At 36.7% G+C, this 26,389-nt stretch overlaps 1 protein-coding gene across 12 annotated transcripts in view; it reads right to left on the reverse strand.

Moving 5' to 3' along the window:
* ARHGEF7 (Rho guanine nucleotide exchange factor 7) overlaps positions 1–26,389 on the reverse strand; it is a 311,991-nt gene that overhangs the window by 22,083 nt on the left and 263,519 nt on the right. For 10 of the 12 annotated variants that reach the window (XM_072621961.1, XM_072621952.1, XM_072621951.1 and 7 more), the window contains 5 exons: positions 22,982–23,060; positions 22,662–22,801; positions 19,381–19,605; positions 16,095–16,188; positions 3,308–3,397 (listed from right to left, as the gene is read on the reverse strand). In XM_072621961.1, the coding sequence (XP_072478062.1) occupies positions 3,308–3,397; positions 16,095–16,188; positions 19,381–19,605; positions 22,662–22,801; positions 22,982–23,060 (628 nt within the window). The remainder of the gene's footprint in view (positions 1–3,307; positions 3,398–16,094; positions 16,189–19,380; positions 19,606–22,661; positions 22,802–22,981; positions 23,061–26,389) is intronic. The other 2 variants (XM_072621953.1, XM_072621960.1) reach the window with 1 other exon arrangement.

The following is a 26,389-nucleotide window of genomic DNA, read 5'->3' on the forward strand; positions in this document are numbered from 1 at the left end:
CAAGTAGGAACAAAACAGCTGAACAGAAAAGACCCCCTGGAGCAGCTGGAGGGAATGGTTAAAGTACAGCTGCCCAGCCAACTGGGATAGAGAAACACACAGCAAAAGGGAAAGAGGTAAGTAAGGAGGTGGAATCCTCCAGGGCACAAACACCCAAAGTTAAACAAAAAGACTCCACAGGGATAACGGTCTCTCTGCTCCTTCTCTTATTCACACCAAAGTTAATTCAGCTTCCAAACCTTAACAAGAATAAGCAGAGGACCATTTTGTTGAAAACAGGGAGGCAGATTCTGTGAGGTGGGTGGCTATTATTCCCTAGCAACAGATATTGACAGGATATATAGTTTTAACTTACAGAGTTTCTCCATGCTCATAAACACTTTAAAAATGTGCAATGCACATATTTCTTTTAAAACATCACTTTTACTAATCTTTTAGCAAAAATGGATACTTTCTCCAACACTGAATATGATCAGGTTGTCTAGGTAAATTTGTCACAAGGTAATAGTAGAAGAGCTTCAACTCACCCCTTCATCATTACTGTCTCAGCAATAAAAGCATATTTTTATAGCAGTGTTTAGTATTCTGATTAGTAATTAAGCAGAACAAAACAAAATAATGCAATGTCCAATGCTTTTCTTGTACAGGAATAATGGAAATACATTCTAGAGAAGCAAAGTAGCACATGGGTAGATGTGGGCAAATTACATGGCATCCATCCCCTCAGGCAGCCGTGAGCAGCAGAGCCATGAGCATGTTCTATGGCAACATCTCCTAACTAGGAAAAATACAATCCCATGTGACTTCATTTCTCTGAGAGCATTAGTCAAAATTTTTCTTAAGAAATATTTGAAATGGAAGAGTTTTAAACTGTCTTTAACAAGATTAATATTCCAATGACTTTCTGGCATCCAAGGGACCTTTACTGTAGTTATTTTATTCACTCTAAAAGAATCCCTATAATTAATTTTTACTATTTTTACTCAACAATTTATATATACACTGTTAATTCTTGATTATTCACAGGCTAATTACATATCTGTATTATCCAGGACTTCTGTCTTCCCTTCTATTACTTTATGCATCACCTCAATACTTTTTGCCATAGAGGATATACAAAAGAAACAAAGGTGTAAATCAGTCAATTCTGGTGGTCAGTTAAAGTCTCCATAGCACAGAAAAAGTTCAAAACTAGTAGCTAAGTAACAATTTTAAAATGGATTTAAATGTTTTTTGTTAGATTCATGTCTAGTGCATGGCACTTTTTCCAAAGGAACCCAAAGGATTCCTAAAGTATTTAAGAAGCATTGTAATCTCTATTTTGCTGGGTGGAAAGTGAATGATGGAAACTAATTTACCAAAAGTCAAGATGGCACCAAAACTATAATTATGGTCTGTTCATTATAAATTACAAGAGTTAGATAATATAAAAAAACAGGTAACCGTATGGATTCTGAATATTTTAGTAAACTGTATGACCCCAAAAGACTTTGCTATAAAAAAAAACATGGAATCTTAAAGAATATTTGTCTTGTTTTGATGAGACTAATTATAGATAAATGCTGTTGATTTGGGGTATGGATTATGCTTTATTAAAAATGCATCCATTACACATGAAAATATCAATAATACTTTACATCAATGACACAAGCTTAAGCAAATGAATATCCACAAATTTTAAAAGAATCATTTGTCAAATGAATTTTCCTAATAACTATCCCAATATAAAATATATATGTATATACCTATATACATATATAAATATTGCAGCAGTCAAATTTTATTTTTAGATATTATGAAAAAAATGGTAGGTTCAGAGTAATATGACTTTCAGAAAAATCTCAGTAAAAGTTGAAATCAAGTTGGTAGAAACTCAAAAATAGCTATTAAATACATTACTAAATCAAGCAGACTAATCTAATCCTCACATTATCTTTGTGAAATACTCTGAAAACCCACATAAGGTAGACATAAGTCTACTGTGAAGAAGAGTTTTAAACATGGAACCGGGTTTTGAACCTAAAGTTATATTCCGTAATCTCTCAGATTTTCTAAGGATCTTTTTCAGTTTGTTGTCAGGATACAGAAAAAAAAATTAGTTCAGGTTTTAAAAAGTATCAGAATGTAATAGCTAGTTTTTAAAAATAATGGGCAAACAACAATGTCAAGTCCCAGAAATTAATTCGTACATTAGATGCTCAACAGTTATGTACTAAGTTAAGTGGAATTCAAAAAACCATACAATTTAAAGAACATTACAAAATTATTCAGGGAAGATTCTAAAATGCATCAAGCACAATTTTCTAAACCAAAAACTGGAAGCCAAAGTACTATATAACTGTTTCTGTTGGTTTACCCACAGATAGGAGGATTTGGCTTCCTCTAAGAACAGAAGCAGTCAAAGTAGGGCTTTGTCTTCTATCCAGCTACTAGGTTACATTATTATTGCATGCAGCAAAGCCAGAACAGGAGAACTGGGCTCAAAGTAACTACTGCCTGTTCAGGCAGTATGGTGAAATGGTGAAAAAGAGGAACAAAATGAGGCCTTTTTCGAAACAAAAATAATGCACTATATCTATCTTTACTACATTTCCATTAACATTGTGGAGGAGGAAAAGTGGAAAAACTTCCTCAACCATGCAACTGTCTGTAAAAGTTGTCTTGAGATAATTAATAGGAGCTCAACAACAATATAAGTAAACTAAGGTGATACAGGAATTTAAAGAATATCTTTTTCTGTATCTTCAAATTACCTTACAAATTAAAGTGAAACATGTTTTATGAACATCAAAACACTATGTAAGTGTGTTACTATACAAGCTATTTAAAAAGAGCCAAGTAACCTTATTTCCATTCTGCTTAATAAATATTTTGCCAGCAATTCCTAAGATATTAGTTTTTATTCAGTGAAACACTCGTAGAAAGAGACTTCTACTCACTACCAGTAACAGTTCATGTGACTGAAAAATGATACTAGTGTTTTCCCCAGTGACTTCTCTTTTCACTGTCTTCCAGTAAAGATTTTCTTAAAACTGAAATACCTTCTAAATAGAGACTTATGTAGAAAGTCACACCAATTTCTTCTATTACAGACAACTTAGATCCCTTTAAATAGTTTCAGGACTTCAGTGTGGGATGCTCATTTTATATGTGAAGCCATCCAAGCTCCAAAAACAATTCAGACATCTGACCAGTGGTCACCAATTATTTCTGGTAGCTGCTCTGCCTCCAATATTGAACATCTTACTCTATTAGTAAACATCTCCAGATCCCAAGTCTGTCAACACAACTCTATGTTTAAACTTACTTGAATTGAGTGTTTGGCGAGTTTTGGCACTTGTGCAATATGCTTCAATAACTTTTAGAATCTGGGCATCTTCTTCCAAGGCAGCTGTACCTATCAACAGAAGAGCAAAATCTGACATCAATTAAGGAAACATTTAATACTTTGATGGATCCAAGTGATTCCTGTCCATGCCCTTCTGGGAATCTGCCACAAGGATCCATACTGTGGGTCTCTCCAGATCTCTTGACATTGCCTGGACAATATAGAGGACATGGATTAACCATCAGTTTTCTTTCCTTCTTGTTTTATGACTAGTCCACCTTTTTTTCTAGCCATACAATTCCTAATGACATTCTTTCCACTGCTTCTCCTGTGCAACTCATCATTAAGAATACTAGCTTTGAAAACTGATTTCCCCAAAGAATTCACGTAAAATGAAATTCATCCTGAAAACTGTCTCACTGAGACACCTAGAATTTCTTCAAATTAAAGTATGTTTCATTTAATACTTTTCAAGAAGTCAGTGACTTCAGACATTTTCAGTCAAATGCAGTAATGAATTTTTGGAATTACTTATAATAATACACTTCACATGTGTTAAATACATTTTGAAAATACAAAGTCAATAATTCAACATCAAAAAGGAATATATAAGAAAATTAACCTTTTTTCCTTTGCTGGTCATTTTTTCCCAGAGTTTTTAAGGTGCTTTTACTGTTACATTTTACTGAATAACCATTATCAAAAGAACATCAGTGAACTAAAAATCATTAAGAGCTTTGTTTATAGTACTGCTACCAACTGATAAGCTAAATAACTTTTAACTGAGATACAGGAACAACAAATTATAAGAGTTCTCTGATACACTGAAGCTTCATTTTGGATTATCCAGGTCATTAGATGCTATCACTCAAATATTCCCACAATAATCACTGAGAGTAGAATCAAGCAATCCTACAGAGAATTTACTTTCTTACTGGCTGATGGTGAGTTAGTAGTATTAAAGATGCAGAATAGAGGGGAAGAGTTAAAAAATCCTTCAATGACACCATTCAGCATCTCGTTTTTTTTCTTCTTCATACAGCCTGAGGTCCAGCCATGGTGTTTTGAAACCAAGGCACATACTTATCTTTCCCAGTAGTCAGCAAGCCTCTTAGTCAACAAATATTTATTAAGTACATAACATGTGCCAGTTACCTGGATAAGCAGTGGGGATACAAAAAAGGGCAAACACCAAAACAAGACCAACCAGAGCCCCGCAATCAAGGAGTACGTATTCTAATGCAGAAGACAACATGTAATTATGAGGTACCTACAAGATATTCACCATAAACAAGAAGTCATCAGAAAGGAAGTGGTGTTAGCATCTGGAGGGCAAGAGGAAAGAGCCAGGAAAGACATCGTTCCTGGGATTTGAGCTAAATTCTGAAGGAATCTCGGGAAACTAAGAGGTGGAGGTAAGGGGGACAGAGCATTCCAGGGATGAAGACTGCCAGTGCAAAGGGGATGGGAGTATCATGTTTTAAGAATGCCAAGCAGACCAGTGCCACTATATGTAGAGTCCATGGAAGGGAGATGTGAGAGGCCACAAAGGTAAGAAAGAGGCAGGTTACGTGAAGAGTTTTACATGTCAAACTCAGCAGTTTACATTTGATCTTAGAGATGAAGGGCAGCTACTAGAGCTCACAGAGCAGGGAGGGGTGACAAGGTTAGCCCTACACTTTAGAAAAATCATCCTGGCAGCTGATAGGAGAATGAATTAGAGTAGGCAAAGACTTCAGACAGGAACACTAGTTCAAAAACTACTGCTGTGGTCTAAGAGATAGTTCATTTAGGCTTGAACTAGGATTATGGCTACATGAGTAGAAAGGAGTGAGTATATACAAGAGATGTTGTGAAGGCAGAAACAACAAGATGAACTGATGGGATGAAAATGAAGAGTGAAAGAATGCACTGAAATTGTGGGCCAGGATGACGAGGAGAATGGTGGTGTACTCAGTAATGATAGGGAAATTTGGAAGGGGGAAGGTCTTGCTCGGGAAAGGTAAGTTCTGTTTCAGACATGTTAAATTTGAGATACTTAAAGGATTTAGGGTTGAGATGTCCAAGAGGCATTATTTCCCATGGCCTACTATGTCACCTCAGCCACACACAAAAATGTTCATACCCTTAACCTTGCCATTACCCACAAATACTCCACTTCCATGTTAATGATCTCTGAAATTCCCTTATCTGATCACAGTCTATTGTCATTTCACCTCTCCCCCTGCCTTGCTACCATAAACCTTGTTCTTTGCCTTGACCTCTCAAGTTGTTTCCTAGACCACCATGTCTACATTAGTGACACTCTCCTCCTTCTTTTCCTATCTTGGTCCCTTGGCAAAGGAGTTCAACTGCACAATGTCCTCTTCTGGTGAATCCCTTGTCCCACTTATAGCATCACCAATCTTGCCTGCCAAACCTTGGCTCTGGATCATTCCCACCACTGGTTGCCTTTGCTCATCCACGCATGCTGATAAACGAAGCTGGAGAACATCAAAAAAACATGTAGACTAGGTCCACTACAATTTATGTTACATAACCCACTGCTACAAGGCAATCCCTTTATAGCTCCCTAATTAACTTGCTATCCCATTCCTCACAGCAGCTCTTCCAAACCTTTTCATCCCTCCTCAAATCTCCCATAACTCCTCCTGTCCCCTACTGTCTGAGCTAAAGATCTTGCCTTAGAGGTCATCTGCCAAGAGAGCCTTCTTCTCTCCTTCCTATTTCCTATCACCCAGCTGCTTTCTACTATTTCCTCCTCCAGCATTGCATCAATCAATCAATCAATCAATAGCTGTTAAGTACCTCCTCCTATGTGCCAGGTACTGTGCTAAACTTTGTGCTAAGCATATCACATGAAGAGGTGGTTCTCACATTCTAAATGCACAAGTGATTCCATACAAGCCTGTCTTTCCCAGCAGATTACCTCCTCTATCATCCTCATGTTCTCACTTCACTTCAATTTCTCCCTATCTAATGGCTGCTTTCCTACTGCCTATAAACTGCCCGTAACTACTTCCTCAGAAAGACCTCACACAATTCACTTTATTTGTGCCAGCTTCATCCCATGTCTCATATCTCTTTTATAGCAAAACTCCTTAAGAAGGTCATCTAGAATAGGTGCTTCCTATTGTAAGCATCTACCCTTTTTCTTCTCTCTCTTTTTTCTCTACAGTCTAGCTTCCAACCTTGTCATTCAAACAAAACTGCTCTCTCCAAAGTTATCAACAATCTCTGAGTTGCCAACTGTAATAACTTTTCTCAGTCTTCATCCTTCTTGACCCCTCCGTGGCCTGTGACACTGTCAATCACTCTCTGACATTCTCTCTAGGTTTTCAGGAAGTTGTTCTCCCTAGATTTTCCTCCTATGAATGCTCCTTCCCAGTCTCCTTTGCTGCATCTTAATCTACGTCAGACCTGCTAAATATGGGTGTCCCAGAGGAACTTGTGCCCTATTCTCTTCTACCATTTTATTTCATGATCATGATCTCATTAGCTCCTATAAATTCAACTAGCACTCTATGCTGACGATTTTCAAATCTACTTATCCAGCTGTAACTCCTAAGCCTCAGAATCATATCTTCAAATGTCTACTGGACATATTTAAACTGGATATTTTAAACTTAATGTTCAAAACTAAACTCATTATATTTCCCCCTAAAACATTTCCCAGTTCCAAACTTCTCTCTTGCTGTCAAAAGTACCATCATCCTTTCAGACATCCTTGGTTCACAAACAAGATGTCATCCTTGATTCCTCACTCTCTCTCTTTCTCCATATTCAATGTGTTGCCAAGGTCTGTCAATCTGACCTTTGTAACATCTCTTGCATACATACATACTCTCCTGACATTGCCACCCACCCTGGTGTAGCCCCACATTACCTCATACCTGGACTATTACAAACCGGTATCTTAACCAAAAGTCTTTCTTACTCCAGTTTGTCCTCCATCAAGCTATCAAAGTGATCTTCCTAAAATTTAGGTTTGATCATGTCACTCCCTACTTGATCAATTCCAGTGGCTTACCTATCATCTCCAAAATTGAACATAAAATCTTGCTTGGTGTTCAAAGCCAACCCCCATGTATGCCTTCCCAATCCTAACTTTATACTGCCATGAACATCACCTCACACTATCATTATATACTCTGCAATCGCGTGGCACTGGCCTCCTAACTTTAGCCCTGGCACTGGCTAACCTTGCCAGCGTGGAATGCTTGCTTTCTCATCTCTGCTTCATTGCATCCCTAGCTTTCTTCAAGTGCCAGCTAAAATCCCACATGCTACAGAAAACCTTTCCTGATCTCTCTTAAATTCAAGTACTTCTCCTCTGTTGCTCACTTCCAATTGATCCTATATATTTAACTTGTTTGCGCAGTTATAGTTGTTCAAACGCTATCTCTTCCATTAGAATGTGGACTCTGTCTTTTATCTTGGTTTGTATCCCTAGAACTTAGCACAGTGCCTAGAACATATGAGGTGATTAATAAATGTTTAGTGACTGAATGACTTATAGTTATCATCCTTAACCCAGGGAAAGGATAATTAGAAAGATAACAGTAAAAATAAGATTAGGCTAATACCTTGAATAGGAAGTAATATTTATGAAATGCCCTGTAGACAGGGGACAGGATGGCAGAAATTGGACAGCTTTCCAGCTTTCCTCAGTTAGTGTAACAATGGGGGTTTATTCCTTCGTTCTGATACACTATGAAACTCAACAATTTTAGGGATATTAAATAGTAAAAACATAAAAAGGATGTGGAGGTTCAAAGATAATTACACGCTGCACTGTTTTTCATTTGCATGATGACTAGTAGTCATGTTATGATCAAATATGACTGGCGTCCGCTCTATGGAAAGACTAGCAATACGGGCTACTACAGGCTATATTCTAGAAGATAGCGCATTTATCTTCATCCATTAATTTCTTTTAAAAAAAGACAACTTCAATGTGTCATTATTATAAGGTAAAATCCCTGATGAAAAATTCACAGCTAACAATAACTGGGTCACTGTGGTTGCTAATAACGCCAATACGAAAGGCAATATAAGCAGAAGGGGAAAATTAAATGTTACTTTTAATAAATGAGTACATTCTAAAGCATGTTTATAATATGCAGGAACTTGTGATAAAGGTCACGCCACATGTGTGAAAATATGTATGTATATGCACACTCATGTACATACTTCTCCATTTTCAAATTGCTTAGGTACATGGAAGTCTTATTCTTGCTCTGTATGGCATGATACAAACTTTAAATCCTATCAAATGACAATTTAATAATTTATTCCTACAATGAGGTTTTGACCTGTTCAGGCTATACAAGCACATGGCTTTAGCTCACTAATTATTGTAATTTGGCTGGAGGTCCTTGACTGAATGAGAGCTTTTGCCTTTCAGCAGTATTATGGGCATGAATAAGGGCTTCAAAGAAACACGGTAAACAGATAAAGAGATTTACATGGTGTCATTTAGTCACACCAATCACTTCATTTTATAAACCTTGTCAACATTAAGCACAGCAAGACTTGATGTCTTATAAGAGATAAGCCTTTTTCTACTTCCTCAGTCAGTGGGAAGCTGTCATCTTCAATATGACCTCCAAGGACCTAACAGCCTGGGTAGAAGAAAGTGCAGAGAACTAAGTCACAAAATCTAGCTTCTAAATAAGCTCTATGAACCTGACAAGTCATTTAATCTACCTAGGATTCACCCGAGTTATCTTCAGAAGAAAGGAGTTAGATCAGGTGATCTCTAAGAATTTTTCCAATTAAGATACTCTGTAGTTCTCTACAGTTCTCTGAATCATGCATTATAATTAAAGAGTTCAAAGGACCACAGAAATATAATTGGAAGAGCTTTCAGAACTCCTTATTTTACAGATGAGGAAGTAGGCTAAGTGACTTGTGCAAAGTGGTAAAGAGGGATCTGAACTGAGCCACTGGTCTTTCCTCTGTCCACCATACTGCGTTGGTTAGCTAGAAGCCTCTACCAGAAAATTACATCGCCGGATGCTTTTCAAGAGTTCCTGCTATGCCTCAGTAACAGTGTTATAGAATCATAGAATGTTAGAACTGGGAAAAATCTTAAATTAAGGTTATGTAATTCAATTCTATCATTTTACAGAAAAGGGAACTCAGATCCATTGAGGTTAAGTGACTAAGCCAGGTTGGGGGTGAGGAGTAGGGTGAGGAACCTGAGGCCCTTTGACTGAATCCAAACTTCACAGAACAAATCCTCTTAGCCTCTTAACAAATCTGAGGACCTAGAGGACCACATGTGGCCTTGAGGCCAAAGGTTCCCCACCCCTGGACTAACAGCACAAAGTTCTAGCAGTAAAGCTGGGATTTGAACCCGAGTTGTCTGATTCCCAGTCCAGTGGGATTTCTACCTCATTGCGTTGCTTCCCCATTCCTTCCTTCCCAAGATATCACATCAAATACTAAGGCACTGTTTGCTATGGCTCATTGTTACTGTATTTAAGAAAATATAACTTTAGTTTTGAAGACTTACCTCTTTCAATGAGATACTCAGGAAAACGTGGAGTGTGAAGACTTAAAAAGGTATACAACAGCATGTTAGTTCAACACCATTAACATTTGAGAGGAAGAAGAAATACATGAGGCAAACTATGATTTCTAGAAAATAAATCATATGAATTTAAGGACTAATATGACATGAATTTAAAATTTCATTCCTGAAGGCAATTAGCAGACAGTTCTCCATAGGATGTCATGCTCCTGTGAACTAAGAAAATCAAGATCAAATGATACTTCGTTGCCTAATACATATCCAGATAATTTTCACAGCCTCCTTTTGTAGCTTTACTGGAAAAATACTACTTAGTGATAATATCTACAAGACTGGCTAATGTCACTTGGAAAGCTCATTAAATGTCTTGTGGAGCACAGCAAAGGCAAAGCTGGAAAAAAGATAAAATTCAGAAAGCACTGGCTCCCAAAAGACTGTATTCAGCTGCAAGGCAGTTTTATTTGGGTTTCTACATAGTTCTCAATCCCACCTCAACCAACCCCTTATAAAACCTACTTAACCCAACAGGTTGTCCAATTTTGAGGATAGTTTTGAAAGTTTAGCTTCACATTGTAAGAAACTATGAAGGATTTTCAAGGCCAGCCATCACTATTTCCTTCTTTTTTGGCTTGATATAAAGAAATAGTTCATTTTTATAATAGATTATGCATTTTGATAACTGCACATATTTTCCACATTTGCATTTTTTGGTTTTTATTTTGTAAGGTTTTAAAAGCCTTTCTTTTTTACTTCACAGTCATTTTCAAACATGTTAATCTCTTATCCCCCACAAATAAAAACATGTTTTTTAAAAGGCAGCAATGCATCTGATGGTACCTGATATCCTATGTGTCCAATCAAAGAATAGAAATACATTTCTTCATTTCTTCTCCAGGACCAGAATTGGTCATTACAGTTATAAAGGTTTTGATTTTTTTGTGTGTGTTCTTTACCTTTAGATTACAGGCCTTACTTTACATACTGTTTTTCTGGATGTGTTTACTTCCCTCTGTATCATTTCTTCAAAGTTTGATGTTTCTATGAATAATCTCTTGGTCAAAATTATACTTTAGTAACTTTTCTTGCGTAATTCTTTTCTAGGATAGTTTAGACTGTATTTATTAAGGATTATTATAAAAGGCACTGTTTAGCGTCAAGAGGTGAGAACTAGGATCAGGGAAAGGTAGATTTTGGTTCAATATTGAGAACTCTCCAAAAACCAAACAGGCTGCCTGAGTAGATAAATGCCTTTTGTGAAAACAGATGCTGGGTGTTTCTTATTTGTGCTGGCACTGGAAGTAATGTCCTCTGTGGTTCCTTTCAATTCTGTAATTGTGAGGTTCTGTCACACAACAGTAGAGTGGATGCTAGACTAGAAGCTTTTCTATTTCATCTGACACATCTGAGAACAACACCATCCTCCAAACTCTATAGCAACAAAATTACTTGTTCAATTAAGCAACATTGTATCATCTCAGACAACTAAGCCTAAATGGACAGGAATGTCAGTGAAATTTGTCAAGGTGCTAATGCTGTGATTGCTGTTATGTACTCAGAAAGGTAGTTAAGTATCAAAGACTGCATATGTCCTTACTATGTTATAACCCAACACAATGTGGATGGTAACAATAAAAAGTAATTTCCTATGTAAGAGTACCAATTTTTTAACCAAAGAAGTTGTGTGGTATAGTGGGGGAAAACTGGATTGAAAGTCAGAAGACAACCAATTCTCACACCAGAACTGCTACTAACTAACTAGCTATGTGTTTACCTTAGACTTAATCTCTCCGAGTTCATTTCCTTATCTGTAAATTGAAGGGTTTAGAGCATGTGACATATAAAGTTCCTTCCAATTCTAAAATTCTATTACTCTATAAATCTGTTCTATAGTTTGGTTTCTCAAATAACTAGCTACCATAATGTCTAAAGAAACAATTCCAATTAATCAGATATATGTAGCTCCACTGAAGCTCCTAGTGAGATGGATAAGCCAATTAATTTTGGGGCCAAGAAACACTGTGGTGGACATTCATCCTAGATTAGAGTGGATCATACAGCTCCAGACAGGCTACATCTGACCTATACTGTAATCATTTTGTACTACTGTGGTTTAGGGTTTGCATCCAGACAGAGTTGTTTGGTTTTTTTTTTTTTAATGAATCGTATTTAGGTGTTCTCCTGTGAGTATGCCAGATGCTTCAACATCTTACAACTTTTACAATCTAAGGGGGAATGAACAAAATGGGATAATAAAAGTAACTCTCACATTTCTGTGGTGTTTTACAGCCTACAAAATATTTTCCTCACAATAAACTTGTAAGAAAGGTAGTCCAAGTACTATCACAGCCATTTTACAAATGAAGAAACTAAAGCTCACAGAGATTAAGTAACTGCTCTGCCAAAGCATACCCACCTAGTGCTAGGACTTCAAACAAACTTTTTTAGTTTCTTTACAGAGTACTCTTTCTAATGTACAATACACCTATAGCATAAGTGATATTCTAGATCAAATAAAAGAACTATTAATGGCAAAGCTAAGAATGGCATTCTTGCTTCCAAAAGGTCAAAGTTTAAAATGTTCCCATGATACTTGGAAACAGACCTCATATTGGCACATGAGTCTATCACATTGGTTATCACCTTAAGCCCAAAGCAGATTGGGGGACAGGTGGAAGGCAAGAGATAGAAACAAGACCTAGATGGTATGGAGGGCTATCTGCTTTAGAGCCAAGTAAGGCAACGAAGATGGCAAGAGGAAGACCACAAACTTTGCCTACTTTTACAATTCTGCCTGGGCCAGTCCTAGTACACTGCTACACAATGAAATTACCATTGCAAATGCTTCCTTCCATTTAATAATATAGTGTTACCCAACATGAAAAGCAAGGACTCCTGGGCCACCATGAGATTCCTACAAAGGGACTGCAAATACACATGTATATCACACATGTATACCATGCATTGGCATTTTGACCTTTAGTTTCAGCAAAATATTAAGCTAAGATACCTCTCTGTAAACTAGGGGTCTTGAACTTATTTTTAAATGTGTGTGAATTCTGTGATTAACAAAATACGAACTCATTTAAAATTCACATTAAATTCAGTCACTTTTGTCACACTATGTATTTTCCATCAATGGATACTTAATCATGTGATTTCATGAAAATCTTAACCTTAAAAAAGTCTTCCTACCAAAAAAAAGTTGGGAATCACTGGTGTAGTACAAAATGATTTTTCAGTGACCTGCAAAAACAAAAACTAAAATAAAAAACTACAAACCTGCTTGATTGTTTGACTCTACTGGGGAATATTTTTTAGAAGAAACATGACTCAGTAAATTAAGAGAGCTTTAAACCATAAAGAGGAAAGAAAAAAAGTGTCCAGATTTAGCTGCTAAGCCAAACACTTCAGAGAGTAATAGGTTCAACCAAGAAAGAATAGCAGAAGTGCAGAGCAATTCTGAGGAGACAAAGACAGGAAAGAAGTAGAAATGAACCATATCACCTGGCCACAATCACAGCATATGAAAGCTTGCATCTGAAAATAAAACTTATGGTTCTAGCTGCCCAGGCTACTTACTGAACTAGGCTGGTCTGTGTTATATCCTACTCTTTTAAGATTTCTTTACAAAGAAATAAATAAAAGTTATTGGGAAAAATAGGCTAAAAATGTTCATATTAATGAGGCAGTTTGTATAAGGACATTACCTAAAGATGTTAATTTGCGCAGGTAAATATGACCTTCTAGGAACTTATAGGTGGGACATGATTTTGGAATACAACAATAGAAAACAGAATGAATGAATGAGAAAATGAAAATGTTATTTAACAGGAGCCAAAAGGCAGAAATTGAGTGAGTGTAGCATTCTATTATTAAGAAAATATCTAGGAAAAAAGCCTACAAATCTGAAAGTTCTTCAATGAAGATTAGAAGAAACAGAAGTGATAGAATGATGGGGCAAACTGGAGGCCCCCGAAATAATAGGAAGAATGAAATGATGAGCTACTGAGACCAAGATCACAACGCTGTCACAGAGGCAAGGTATATTTTGGTGAAGATCTTCAATTACTGGAACAGATCCTAAAAAATTTCTCATTATTTTTAAGGCAGAGAAGGTAAGAGACTATTGACTTGCACTGTTAATAATTTCATCTTCCAAACTTTATTGACCTGGATACTCTGTCTTTCTTAATGCAGACAAAGATTTCAATACCTTTCTTAGCTATCATATCACACTACTGACTTAGATTGAGCTTATGGGTCACTAAAACCCCAAATCTTTTTCAGAGGAACCGTATTTGGACAAAGCTCCTTGATCTTATACTTGGGAAGTGATGGTTTTACTGGACTTGTGATAATGTTAATATAGGAGCAGGAGATAAGCCAGGCCGAGCCAACGATATCAGCGCAACAGCCTTTGAAATCTTCAGCCTAAAGACGGGACTTCAGTGGGTCGCTACTTGAACATCCAGAAGCTGGGATGCCGGAGTGATCAGTAAGTGCTCTCCCCTCCCCCCCGATGACCGTGAGGGAACCATAAAATTCTTCCCCAGATTGATCCTGGATCAGTGGGAGCAGCAGAAAGGGGCGAGTGGTCTCGTAACACCAGAGGCTGGAGAGGTGGCAAAGGGGGATTCTTCCTACCGTGGTGGAGGCTATCTGGAGGGACAGACGACCCAGGGCAGAGAAAAATTCGCACTGAGACCCAAGCAAGCCTCAGCCCGGGAGACGAGCCCCAGGAGGGGCGGGAACACGCATTAGCCTCTAGGCGTGCCCCAGCCCTCCAGGGGAAAAGGGAAGACAATAGGGAAGCTGGGATCACCATCCCCCTGGACCTTGCCTTTGCCTCAGGCCAGCTGAGGAGATATCCTGAGACCAGACCACACCTCCCACACACCTATCAAGCTAAACCCAGGGTTGATCTGGGAAACAACAACAACAACAACAAAAAAAAGCCTGCTTTTAGCCTAGACAAACATCAACTCAACTTAAAAGATCTGTATCTTCTGACTGAAAGAACCAAAAGCTACAACACTCAGCCAACATCATGAATCGGAAAAAGCAGACGAAAAGTGAAAAAACCATAGAATCTTTCTATGGGGATAAGGACCAAAACACAAACACCAAAGAGGTCAGAGCTGAGACTGTACTTCCATCTGAAACCTCAGATAATGTTAATATAGAGAGCTAAAATGTAGATCAGCACTTGTTCTGCAAATCAGAGAATTGTCTTTGTTTTTGAGGGGTTCAGTATTTTGCCCAGGATCATAAAGCCAATATGTATCAAAGGCAAGTCTTGTACTCACATCCTGCCTTTAACATTTATGTCTATTAAATTTCATCTCAGTAAATCGACAGGAATTATACAGGAATGAGAAGGCTAAATGAGTTAAAGATCTGCCCTACTGGAAGGAGTACCTCCATCAGGGAAATCAAAGATTTTCTGAAGAACTGGGGGAAAAAATGATGGCGGATACAAAGTTTATATTTTTAAAAAATCCTTCAAGATACAGCTCACATGCCACAATTTCTTTAAATTTAAATTTAAAATTAGCAGTGACCTCCTTTTTGAATTTCTGACTTATGCATTTAATCATTTTCTAACAAATTAGTTCTATCCCATTCATAAGTTTCTCTAGGATAAGGACTGTATTGTTTTTTATCTTTGTATCCCTGGTAACTAAAACAGTATTTAATAGGCACTTATAAATTTGTTGAATAAATTGTTTCCAGTAGAATCCTTAAGTGAAACACCATCTACTATGGTCAAAGCTCTCACGCTCCAGTAGTTCGTGGGATCCACAGCCTTTATTCCAAACTATGGTTTAATGTTCAACCATCCAAGGGAGGCAAATGCGGTCAACACCTAATGTGTGGAGATGCCTTCCAGAGGGAGTTCTGAAACAGACCAGCTCATTTATCCAAGGAGTCCCAATGGACACCAACCTGACCTTTGGTGACTTTTTTTCCACCTACAATGAACATCATTTGCTGCTTCCTTGGATAAAGAATGAAGTTAGTCTGTTTCCACCCTTGTAACCAGCTCAGACAATGTTCAGATTTCTCCAGGTATTATAATAATTATGCTTACTTTCCCAATACCCCAGGACAAAAGTACTGGAGCGTCAAACTCCTGACTTTGCTTGACACTTTGAAAAAGAATCTTATTTCACCTTTCTGACCTGTCTGATAATGAAGGTATTTATGCCTTTATTTAGTTTTACTTACTTTTCCTCAATGCAAACTCCTCATCAGATGGTTTCCGTTCGGGTTTGCGCTTGGGTAGCAGTTTTTTCATGGTCTTAGGGCTCTTACTGAGATCCTAGAGAAAAGAATTTTAAGAAACCCATTTTGCTCAAAATCCTCAAAAGCTGAAAATTTTGACTGGCACACCAGTAGGGGGTGTTGTTAAGTGTGAAATCTCACAATACTACAGCCATTGTTATGAGCTTTATATGTTTTCTTTATGATTTTTTTTTAAATTTGCCAGCTGCTGGACATTAATTTAGAATTAATAAGCCACTTTCAGTTTTAGTCAAATTGGCTGCTATTTCTCCATTGACTCTTGGGAAAGCAGACATTTCTTGTGTTATTTGGATATCCTAGTAATACTGTAACAATATTCAGCAAAGCTGCTGCAAGCAATGCAGGCAGGCTGGCAGAGGTTGAAGAGGAAGGAAAAATGGCAGATGGCACAGTACACACACACACACACACACACACACACACACACACTCTCTCTCTCTCTCTCTCTCTCTCTCTCTCTCTCTCTCTCACACACATTCTCACATATACCTAGCCTGAGGGAACTGTTAACACTAGAGAGATAGACCCATCTGATACATCTAACCAAAAATGGGTATGGGTTCAGGATAGTGATTCTCAGAGAAAAGTCAGTTGACACAATGATAATGACTGACTGAAGAAAGCATTTTAAACCACAAAAGAGGACAGAGGAGTAGGAGAACAGTTAATCTGTTTTAAAGGAAAGACCTACAGCAAAGGAATACAGCAAAAGAGATACAGCACGGGCTGCTCTACACGTAGACATGCTAATTTCAGTCAGAGAAAGGTACCAGTCCACCCCTTACCTTCAGAATACAAGACATCCTCTAAAAAAAGTGCACAACAAGAAAGTAAAAAAGTGAATGAGCAGAACAAAGACCAATAACGGATGAAGTTTCAAACATCTGAGCTTTCATCCAACACTTTTTTGTGTTTGCATATATATTTTAAATCAAGTATCACATAATTTAAATTATTAATGGTGCATTAATCCAAAAAATAGGAGCTTAAAACTTAAAAAGTAGAGATGTGTTAGGGGGAGCCAGACAGAAAGGGTTTTATCAACTACATCCCATTTTCTGTTGTTTTTTTAATCTGTTTTTTTGTGGCCATCACTCAGCTTCTTATAAAAAAAAGACAGAAATCTAAAACGTGTAAAGAACATGCCACATTAAATGGGACAAAAGTCAATACAAAAAGTTATGCTATACACATCTGAGAACAAATGGCAAAGTGAAGAGAGAGCTGGTCTCCAAGCCAGTACTACTTGGTTTCAAGTCCCACCTGTGACTCATACTGGTCATGTGACTCTTGGTAACTCACCTAACCTCTCTGTGACTAGGTAGCTTTCTAAGACTAAGTGGCAGAGAAAGTGCCAGTCTGTACTGGTAAGAGGGACTTTCATTACGAGGCACCCAACGAAATCACAGGTAGTGTCCCTAATTCCTGTACAAAATTAGACTGAGACTTGAAAATCTATAAATTATCATTCCTGTACCAATATCAAGCAGCTTCTCATTGTTAAGTGTTAAGACTAAATCGATGCCCTATTTGGACAATTCACTTTACCATAAAGGGTCTCTTCCAAAGGAAGCCCAAATGTAGCCTAAGTCATAGCAAACATAGGGACAATATGTTTTTCCAGCAAGTGACTTGAAGCTCTTAGCAACAGCCGAGGTCTTTGGGTAATATTCCTAAAGAGTGTATAAACTCTATTCTTCAATCTAAAAGTCATGAAGGCAACAAGAAACTAGTCAAATCTGCAATAACATTACAACCTCCAAATCTATAATCCATTTTTAAGTTTTTTTTCCCTCTCTTGCTGAGCTCCTGCATATCTTTCTCACTTACTTGAGGGAATAACCACTCCTAATAAAAATTCCTATATCCCAAGTTTTAGGTTCTACAGGTAAAACTTTCCAAAGTATTATAAGTCCATCTTCCCTTCAGACTATAGAGTCTAAACAAATAGTTTATTAGAAAAATAAAGAAAATCAACAACCTTCATTACTGGCCAATCGTAAAAAAATTATTCTAGCTGAACTTGCGGCAATCAACAGAAGTAGGTGAAGGGAACATGTCACAAAAACAGATTTTTACCAAGCAAGTGCAAAGAAGTGTTAAGAATTAATATTTCGTGTGCCACACTTTTCTTCTGCAAGTACTTAGAAATACTAAGTGCTTGACTGAAAGTATGGGACAAACATGTAGAATGTCTGATGTGCCTCCTTCTGCAAATTTGGCTATCGATTTCATATCATGACTTAATGCCTGGCAGAAATATTTCAACACATTCATCATTTCCAACACCAGCATCTGCATTTACAGATGTAGACACCTTTGTTTTAAGCTTCTGAGTTCTGTTCATTTGACAATACAATTTATTTCATTTCTTTATCATGAATAATAATAATAATAATAGAAAATGTAATTGTAGCAATTTTGTGGATAAATACTAGATTTTACAGTTAGCTAAGCACTGTATATAGTATATGAAGCTGCAGAAGTAGGAAAGAAGTGAATGAGGCTGGAATGCGGCAATCCGTTTTCTTACAGGCAAAACAGAGGAGATCTGACTGAAAGAATTTCTTTTGCTTTATTTTCAAACTTCACTCTCCAAATCATAGCTTCTTCTGATGACCAATAAAAGGAAATGATATCTTGCATGAGATTGCAAAGTTATTGAAAGTGTTATAAAGGGCAATAGCATGACATGCAAAAATGAAATGATTCCCACCACCAACTAGAAGTTAAAAATAATTTCAGGCTCTGAAACAGTCACACAGGAAGCCCACATGAAATTATTTTTCAATTGCCTTGCTATGGTAGCTGGCAAAGACTAAGGAATGCTGTAGGAACCAAACTTGTCAATGATGCCTTCTTCTGTATAAAAATGATCCTTTCTTAAAAGAAGGCTTTTGGCAGCATCCAAGTGAAGGATAGGATCCTTATCAACTAGGTCTGATGACCAAGGCACTGGAAGAATTAAGTGGAAAGAAAGTATAAAAGTATAAGGACAGAAAATATAGTCCTTATAGCTCTGAATAAGCTAGCCTGCATTAAAAAGGAAATCACAAATTCTGAACTGCCAATATTCCAGAATTAGCTAAAATGAAAACTGGGGAGTAAACATAATGTACTTAATTTAACCCCCAAATTTGAAGTTCAGTTTTCCACCATGATCCTGTTGTTTTCACATTAACCCTTTTGAGTGGCAGCAGGACCTCACCTCTTTGTAACAGAGAGCAGCTGAAGGCCGTAGAGGAGGTGCAGGTCGCAGGCAGCTCAGGCTCCAAGGTTTGGGAGTTTTAGGAGGCTCCAGAGGTCCCCAATTAATTGTGGTATGTGGAGTCCCATGATGTGAAGGGTGTGGGAGCGTGTGGTATGCAGGAGTCAGTGGCACTGGCTTGCTGTCTGAATGTTTGCTGGATGGTGTGATTGGATGGGAAGGAAGCTGCCAAGTGTACAAAAGTTTAAGAAAAGAGAAGAAACAACTTATGAGACTATTTAGCACTTAAATGTAGAGATTTAAATTTTAAAAAGTTGAAGACTGAAACTCTCCATTTAAATAATTCAAGAATTAATTGATTTTATTAACAATCAATAGAGATGGAATTTTTAAAAAGATTTCAAGCTTCTTGAGGACAGGCACTATTCTGGTTTTGATCTTTGAATATCAACAACATAATGTATGACTTGAACACAATAATCAAGTAAAAAGCTATTTGAATTTGCTGTTAAAAAGCACTACTGTTGTTAAAAAGTCAGGTTCACTCTCTTAATCCAGTATCAACCACAGTGTTCAATCCCCTGGCTGTGTTAGAAAGCTTAAAGGCCTCAATACTTTGTATAAGGTCACACCTTTATTAGCATATGTTATGAATCACAGAATGCTAGAGCTGGAGGGAACTGTGGATGTCATCTAGCCCCATCCCTCCTTTTTATAGGTCAGGAAATTGAAGTCCACTGAAGTTAAGGGATTCAGGGCAGTCCTCAATAGAGGACAAGGACCACTCTAAAGAGATCATGGAATTAAATTTTTTGGAAGACTTTCACTTCCATCATTACAAAAAGCAAGATAAGATCTAAACAACAAAGTGAGCTCAGAACCACCTGCATGTGCTAAATAAAATGACTGTGCTAAGTCACTCCTCTTCAAAGTCAGGTATCAATTAGTGGCTCATGACATTTATATCACTATCTGTGTTAGTTTCTGGAAATGTAAGCTTTATCCAAAATGTTACTTAAAGCTTACTTCCTAACAGGTACAGTTTTGAAAATGAAGAATTACATTTTTTAATAATGACTAATAAGGAGAAACAATTAAGTTAATGCTGAAGTATGAATGAATATTCAAAAATAGTCAGTAAGAGCAAGAGTTACTTTAACAAAAATAATGTTCTGATTGGCCACAAAAAGTCATGCATGAGTGCAAGGGCAAATCAAAAAGGCTAATATTGGAAAAGGACTTATAAAGAGATTCCTCCTCTCTCTAAGCATTAAGAAGCTCAGTTATAATTAAGACTACTTTTTATTTAACTTAAAGCAAAACTTAACCATCACAGAGTCTCTAAAGTCATTTAAAAATATCAAAGCATAATAACTAAAAAAACCAATAATACAAATTTAAGTGAGCCACTGGAAGGCAAAGTAGCCTTCCATCGGGGGGAAATGGTATTTTTCAACCTGAGTAGGTCACCTAAGAGACCTGAATTTTACAGTGTCTAAAGCATTAATGGAATCATTCTATGAAAACAGAGAAAGTAGTAAAGAATACAAAAGTCAAAAACTGTGAGGAGAATATTATGTTCACAATAATTCAAAAGTTCTAAGTTGTCTATTGTTGCCTTCGCTCAAGCTGCTCCCTCAGTCTGGTATGTCCTTCTATGTCACCTATGTCAGCTGAAGTCTTACACATTGCTCTGAGGGCTGGCTCATACAGTACCTCTTCAGTTAAAGTTTTCTTGATACTCTCATTTAGAAAAAGTGGTCCCTCACTGCACATGCATATATGTAGGACTTTGTTTTAATGCAACTCTTATAAAATTTATGTTATTCTAGTATATATCATAGTGATTTGTATACAAATTCTTTCTCTTACTGAACTGTAGCATCCTAGGGGCAAGGGACTTTCTTATTCATCTTTTCATGCCCCGCTGTGGCTGGAACCACTTAATAAATGTCTAATGACTGATGTACCATTGAATGAACAAAGGAAAAGGAAGAAGCACTTGATACTGCCAAAGTCTAGGTTGAAGTGCAATTTCACTTGCTATAACCATTTTTCAGATTTAGTAGCAGGCCATTATTGAGGACTGTGAGTTAGAATGAGCCTTTATTTTCTGTTTTAAAATATCCCAACACTAAAACAAGAAATTCTATTTCAAAGAGTAATGGGAGACGTCTCTTTAGTACGTTTTAAAAGCTGGAGCAGTTAGGACGGCAGAGCCATTCAAGTCAGAATGTTAGCTACAGCAAATGAGCAGCAACTTTACCCTCCAAATTTCTGAAAGAAACGAGGAGCATAACAATAGGCCGGCACAATGAGTGCTATCAGTTGTTATGTTGTGATGGTCTTTCTTTGGCAACCAGTTTTAGATTCAGAGTAAAGGGATGAGAGAGATTCACGTGACAAAGTCCTAATACAATAATGCAATAACATCTACATATTGAAATGGCTTAAAAAAATCACAGTTGATTTTAGATCAGAGTTAAAAATGGAAATAACAGTACCTACCTCAAATAGTTGGTGTGAGGATAAAATGAATTAATATTTATAAAGCACTTTTCAAACGTTAATGTGTTATCTAAGTGCTAGCTATAATTTCAAAAAGACTTCCCCATTCTTTTAAGATTAAAGATGAAAAATAACCTACACTAAAATATAAATGTGAAATAAAATTTAAGTGAGAAGACAATGAAAATCCTTAAACTTTAATGCTTACTTACTCTAAAATAACATGAGATTCTAACAACCTGAAGTTTGTTATTTTGTTTTTATAAATGAAAGAGCAAATGAAAAAGTAATCATGTACAAAAGAATAAAAATACATTTAGATTAAATGAATCATCTGATTTTCCCCCCAGTTTATAGAGGTGTCTTCTTTTCATTAAAAAAAGAATGTACTGTGAAATATATTTAGAAAAGAACTTCCAAAAGTGATTTTTTTGACTGGTGGTTTTTAAAAACACTTTCATGGTAATTTAAATTTATTTTTCCAAGAGGTAAATGTCTTTCTAAAAAGGCTGTTCCCTAACCAAGTTTTACTGTACCATACATCTATGCCTATGAATACATCGTGTGGCTGTCTCACAAAACTGATGAATGGTTCAAGCTGCCAAAACAGTGTGAAGCAAATCTGTGCAGAGAAACAAATATGGAAGTTAAGCCATCTGATTGCTGCTACTGGAGACACAGATACCACAGTGCTGAATGGTGTATAATAACGCAATCAAAAGCCTAATCTTGTTGGAACTGGGGAAAGTGCACACATCAGAAGGAGTCCTTACAGTATGAGATGGCACAGAGTGAGGCTTAACAGTGGGATTTCCAATAGTTGTGACTTTAGTCTGCTTCTGCAGATGATCCACCCATTCATGGAGATCCTGCTGGTTGTTACAGGACACTAATATCCGCTCAATCATGCTTCCTGGAGTCAGAGAGAAAACATGACTTGGAATGGAAAAAGGAGATCCCAGATACAGAGATACATTTTGCACTAGTTACATTTTAGCTTCTAAAAATAACAGGAGTAAACCAATTAAGTGATAATATCAAATTTCCTCACCCAGATGAAAATCAGTATTCACAAAAAGTTTATTTACATCACCTGCTATTTCAAATGCATTTTTATGGTTTTCACTGTCTTCCAGCTTTGTGATTGTCGTTCCTGTCATTGGTAACTTTCCCTAGAAAGGACACAGCAAAGGAATTAGCCCTTTTAGAGTGTAGGAAGTGCTGTTACATTGGCTGATTATTGGTCAGTCCTGTGCTTTCATCTATTCCTCTGTATAAAGGACTTTCAGTTGGAAGCTCCACCCACAGATGCATGCAGGCAACACATCTATCAGTCTAGCTTAAAGAGTTACCTGAGGCATTGAGAAGTTAAGCAACACATCCTCAGTCACATAATATGTGTCAGACCAAGATTTCAATTGAGGTCTTCCTGATTACAGGACCTGGTCTGTAAACACTATGGCACACTGTTCTATGTCTTATGAATAAATATAAAATAAGTACGTTGAGATACCATAATAATATCCCATTGTTGATTGAGATAACATGTTTCCTTATACTATATGTATGTACACACCCACATAAAATCTGTTTTCAAGAAAGAAAGCATAATTTTATAATCATCTAATGTTCTCATAGATGTACAAAAAGTTTTGCTAGGCCATGGTCAAGCAGAACAAAGCCTATTTTAAAGACTCTGAAAAGATGAAAGGAAAATAATTATACAGGATTAGAAAAACAAGAGCACATGACAGGGGTTTTCATATATTTTGTGAAAAGGAAGTCTCCAAGTTTTATCTCACAATACCATGTGCCACAAGTAAATCCGGAAGATATTCTGAAGGTAATCATAAATGTGGGGTGACTGTCAGGGAACAAAGGGGAAACAGAGCTGGCTATACATGTGAGAATGAAGATCTTGGGCTCTAATGGAACCTCACAGCTTCACTTAATGGACTTACTTTACAGATAAGAAAATTTTAAGACGAGAGAGGTTAAGTGCCTCCAACTAGAAAGAAAACAGAAATGTGAGCTGAATGCAGCACAAGGCACAGAGCAGATGATGAAGAAAAACAAACTTCTGAAAAGCTGAGAACAGGAAAATGACAGGCGAATTAGCAAATAGTGAGGAAACTAAAGGCAATGGGTACAGAGATCTTTTTAAAAGAGGATTGGCAGTGAAGGGAGGCTGGCAGCTGGATGAGTCAGGACAGTTTTTTGTTTTGGGTTGTTTTGATTCACTTTGGTTTGTTTATTTGTTTGGGGAAACCTGGAAATCAAGTACAGGAAAAGGGCGAGGAGTCAGTGATGAGGAAAAGATTTAACATGTGTAAGTAAAAGGAATAGCTGCAGGAGCAGGGTCCAAGGGGAAATGGAGGGAAGGAAGAGGAAAGTATAAAAGGAATCTTGATACGATTTATACTAGATAATTTCAATGGTCGCTTCAACTTTGTGATTCTCTGAAAGACCAAGAAACTTAACACTTAATATAAGGCTTATTAGATTGCACTGCATTTCTATTCTGCTGTACGATTTATCTAGTGTACAGGAAATCAGCCATTAGTTCCCATTGCAAAAACAAAACCAAAACCATTGCCCAGACTTTTATAAACCTAATAGCACATGCTTGCCCTTCACTTACAAGTCAGTCCTGATAAAAGTAGAAAACAAACAGAGCACAGGGCCCATGCCATGGTCATGAAATTCATTTATATCTCCCACAGCTCCTAGGAGAGTCTGTTTCCTATCAGAGAATGTTCCTGAATCATCCCTATTTTTCCATATCAAGTCTTCAGATTTCAAAGCTATTTCTGCCTCTTTCTTTAACTTACCTAGAACAGCTTCTATATTGTATGTTTTTGGTAACTCCCACACTGCAGTGCCTTATTTAGTGTCATGCGTCAAGTCAGTATTCAAAACACAGGAGAAAGTAAAAATAAAGGAAGGTATATCAGAAAATGGCTTTAGAAAAGTGCAGTTGAAGAAAAAATAATTTTAATTATATAGTAAAAAAATATTAAAAATTAAAGATAAAGGCTATTCTTCTGGAGGAATTTATAAATCACAGCAGGAATGCCTATAAGAAGATGTCAATGAGGAAAGACTACTACTGTTTTTTCAAAATAAGGGAGAGATAAACAAGGGATGTAATGGAAAAGAAAAGAGTCCCAATAAATTTGTATTTCAAGAAGTTAACTTTTGGGAAAGAATCAAGCAGAAAAAAATTAAGAATAAACAAAGAAATTACATTAAAAATTCTAGTTTTCTCCTTTACAAAAGGTCTTAAGGTATTGTATAAATATCAACCCATTAATCTTTTAAAAAGGTAGTAAGGTAGACAAACGAGTGTTACTAATCTACTTTACAGGTATAAAAAAATAAAAGACAATGCTGGAAAAAGTTGGAAATAGAACTGGTAGCTTCATTTCTTTGATAAAACTTGAAAAGAATATTAAAATTATAGAATTACTAAAAGACATCAATGACGAAAGAATTACAAAAACTAAAAACTGAAAGGAGAGAGCTAGGGTGTACTGAATAATGCATATGGATGGTATAAGAGGTAGGGTTCATGAAAATGGGAAGAAAAAATAGTGAACCTCAGACATAAATAATACAGCAATACCCATCTCCTTCTTTAGCTATTTTGCCTGTTTCTGAGAATACAAAAATATTTCTCACTCAGAACAGTGAAAATTGGTGATACAAAATCCAAGGACTAAAGCTCATGTGAGCTTTTAAAAGACAGTCCCCTCAAACTTCCCTTTAAGTGTCTGTCTAGTTTTACTTCACAAACAATCCTAACACGCACATCTGTCTGGTTTCCAAACCCACAATAAAGCAATAGCATGTTAGAAGTCAAGAGGCTCTACTACAGTAAGGCAGTACCAAGGACCTGCAGCTGAGAAGGCAAGAATAAAAATAATTAAAAAACATACACCTAAACTCAACAGAACAATCTGTGTTATCAGTTCTACAAGCTCAAAAAGAAAGTTAGCTTTCTAGAAAAACTCATTCCCAAAGATTATGGACTGCCAAAGTTGCATTGCAGTTGCAAACTTAAGTGGCCTTCGAGATTGAATTGCAGGTATCATCTGGCAAATTTGGTATATCCCCATTTAAATTAAGTTTTGGAACAAACCAGTGAAGAATGTATGACACATTGCTCAACCACCCAACAAAGAACTAGGGGAAAAATGAGAGAAGAAAAATAACGACAATGGAAAAAAATATTCATTCTCTCACAAAAGGTAATATTTTGGATAAATATATGTGTGGCAGGAAAAAGCAAAAAGAAAAAGCTGAACAGCAAAGGGATAAATTTTTAAAAGTAAGGATGGGTTTTGGCTTAACCTAAAAATATATTATGTTCACAGTTGGGAGTACTTAATTACCAATTTATTTTATATTCTCTTAAATCATGGTGAAAGTTCTAGCCAAAGGTTGTCTTTAGTTAAAAATGGTGCCTGTTGAATCATCTCTCTGGTTTTTACTCCTGCTT

This window comes from Notamacropus eugenii, chromosome 6 (assembly GCF_028372415.1).
Source record: "Notamacropus eugenii isolate mMacEug1 chromosome 6, mMacEug1.pri_v2, whole genome shotgun sequence".
Lineage (NCBI taxonomy): Eukaryota > Metazoa > Chordata > Mammalia > Diprotodontia > Macropodidae > Notamacropus > Notamacropus eugenii.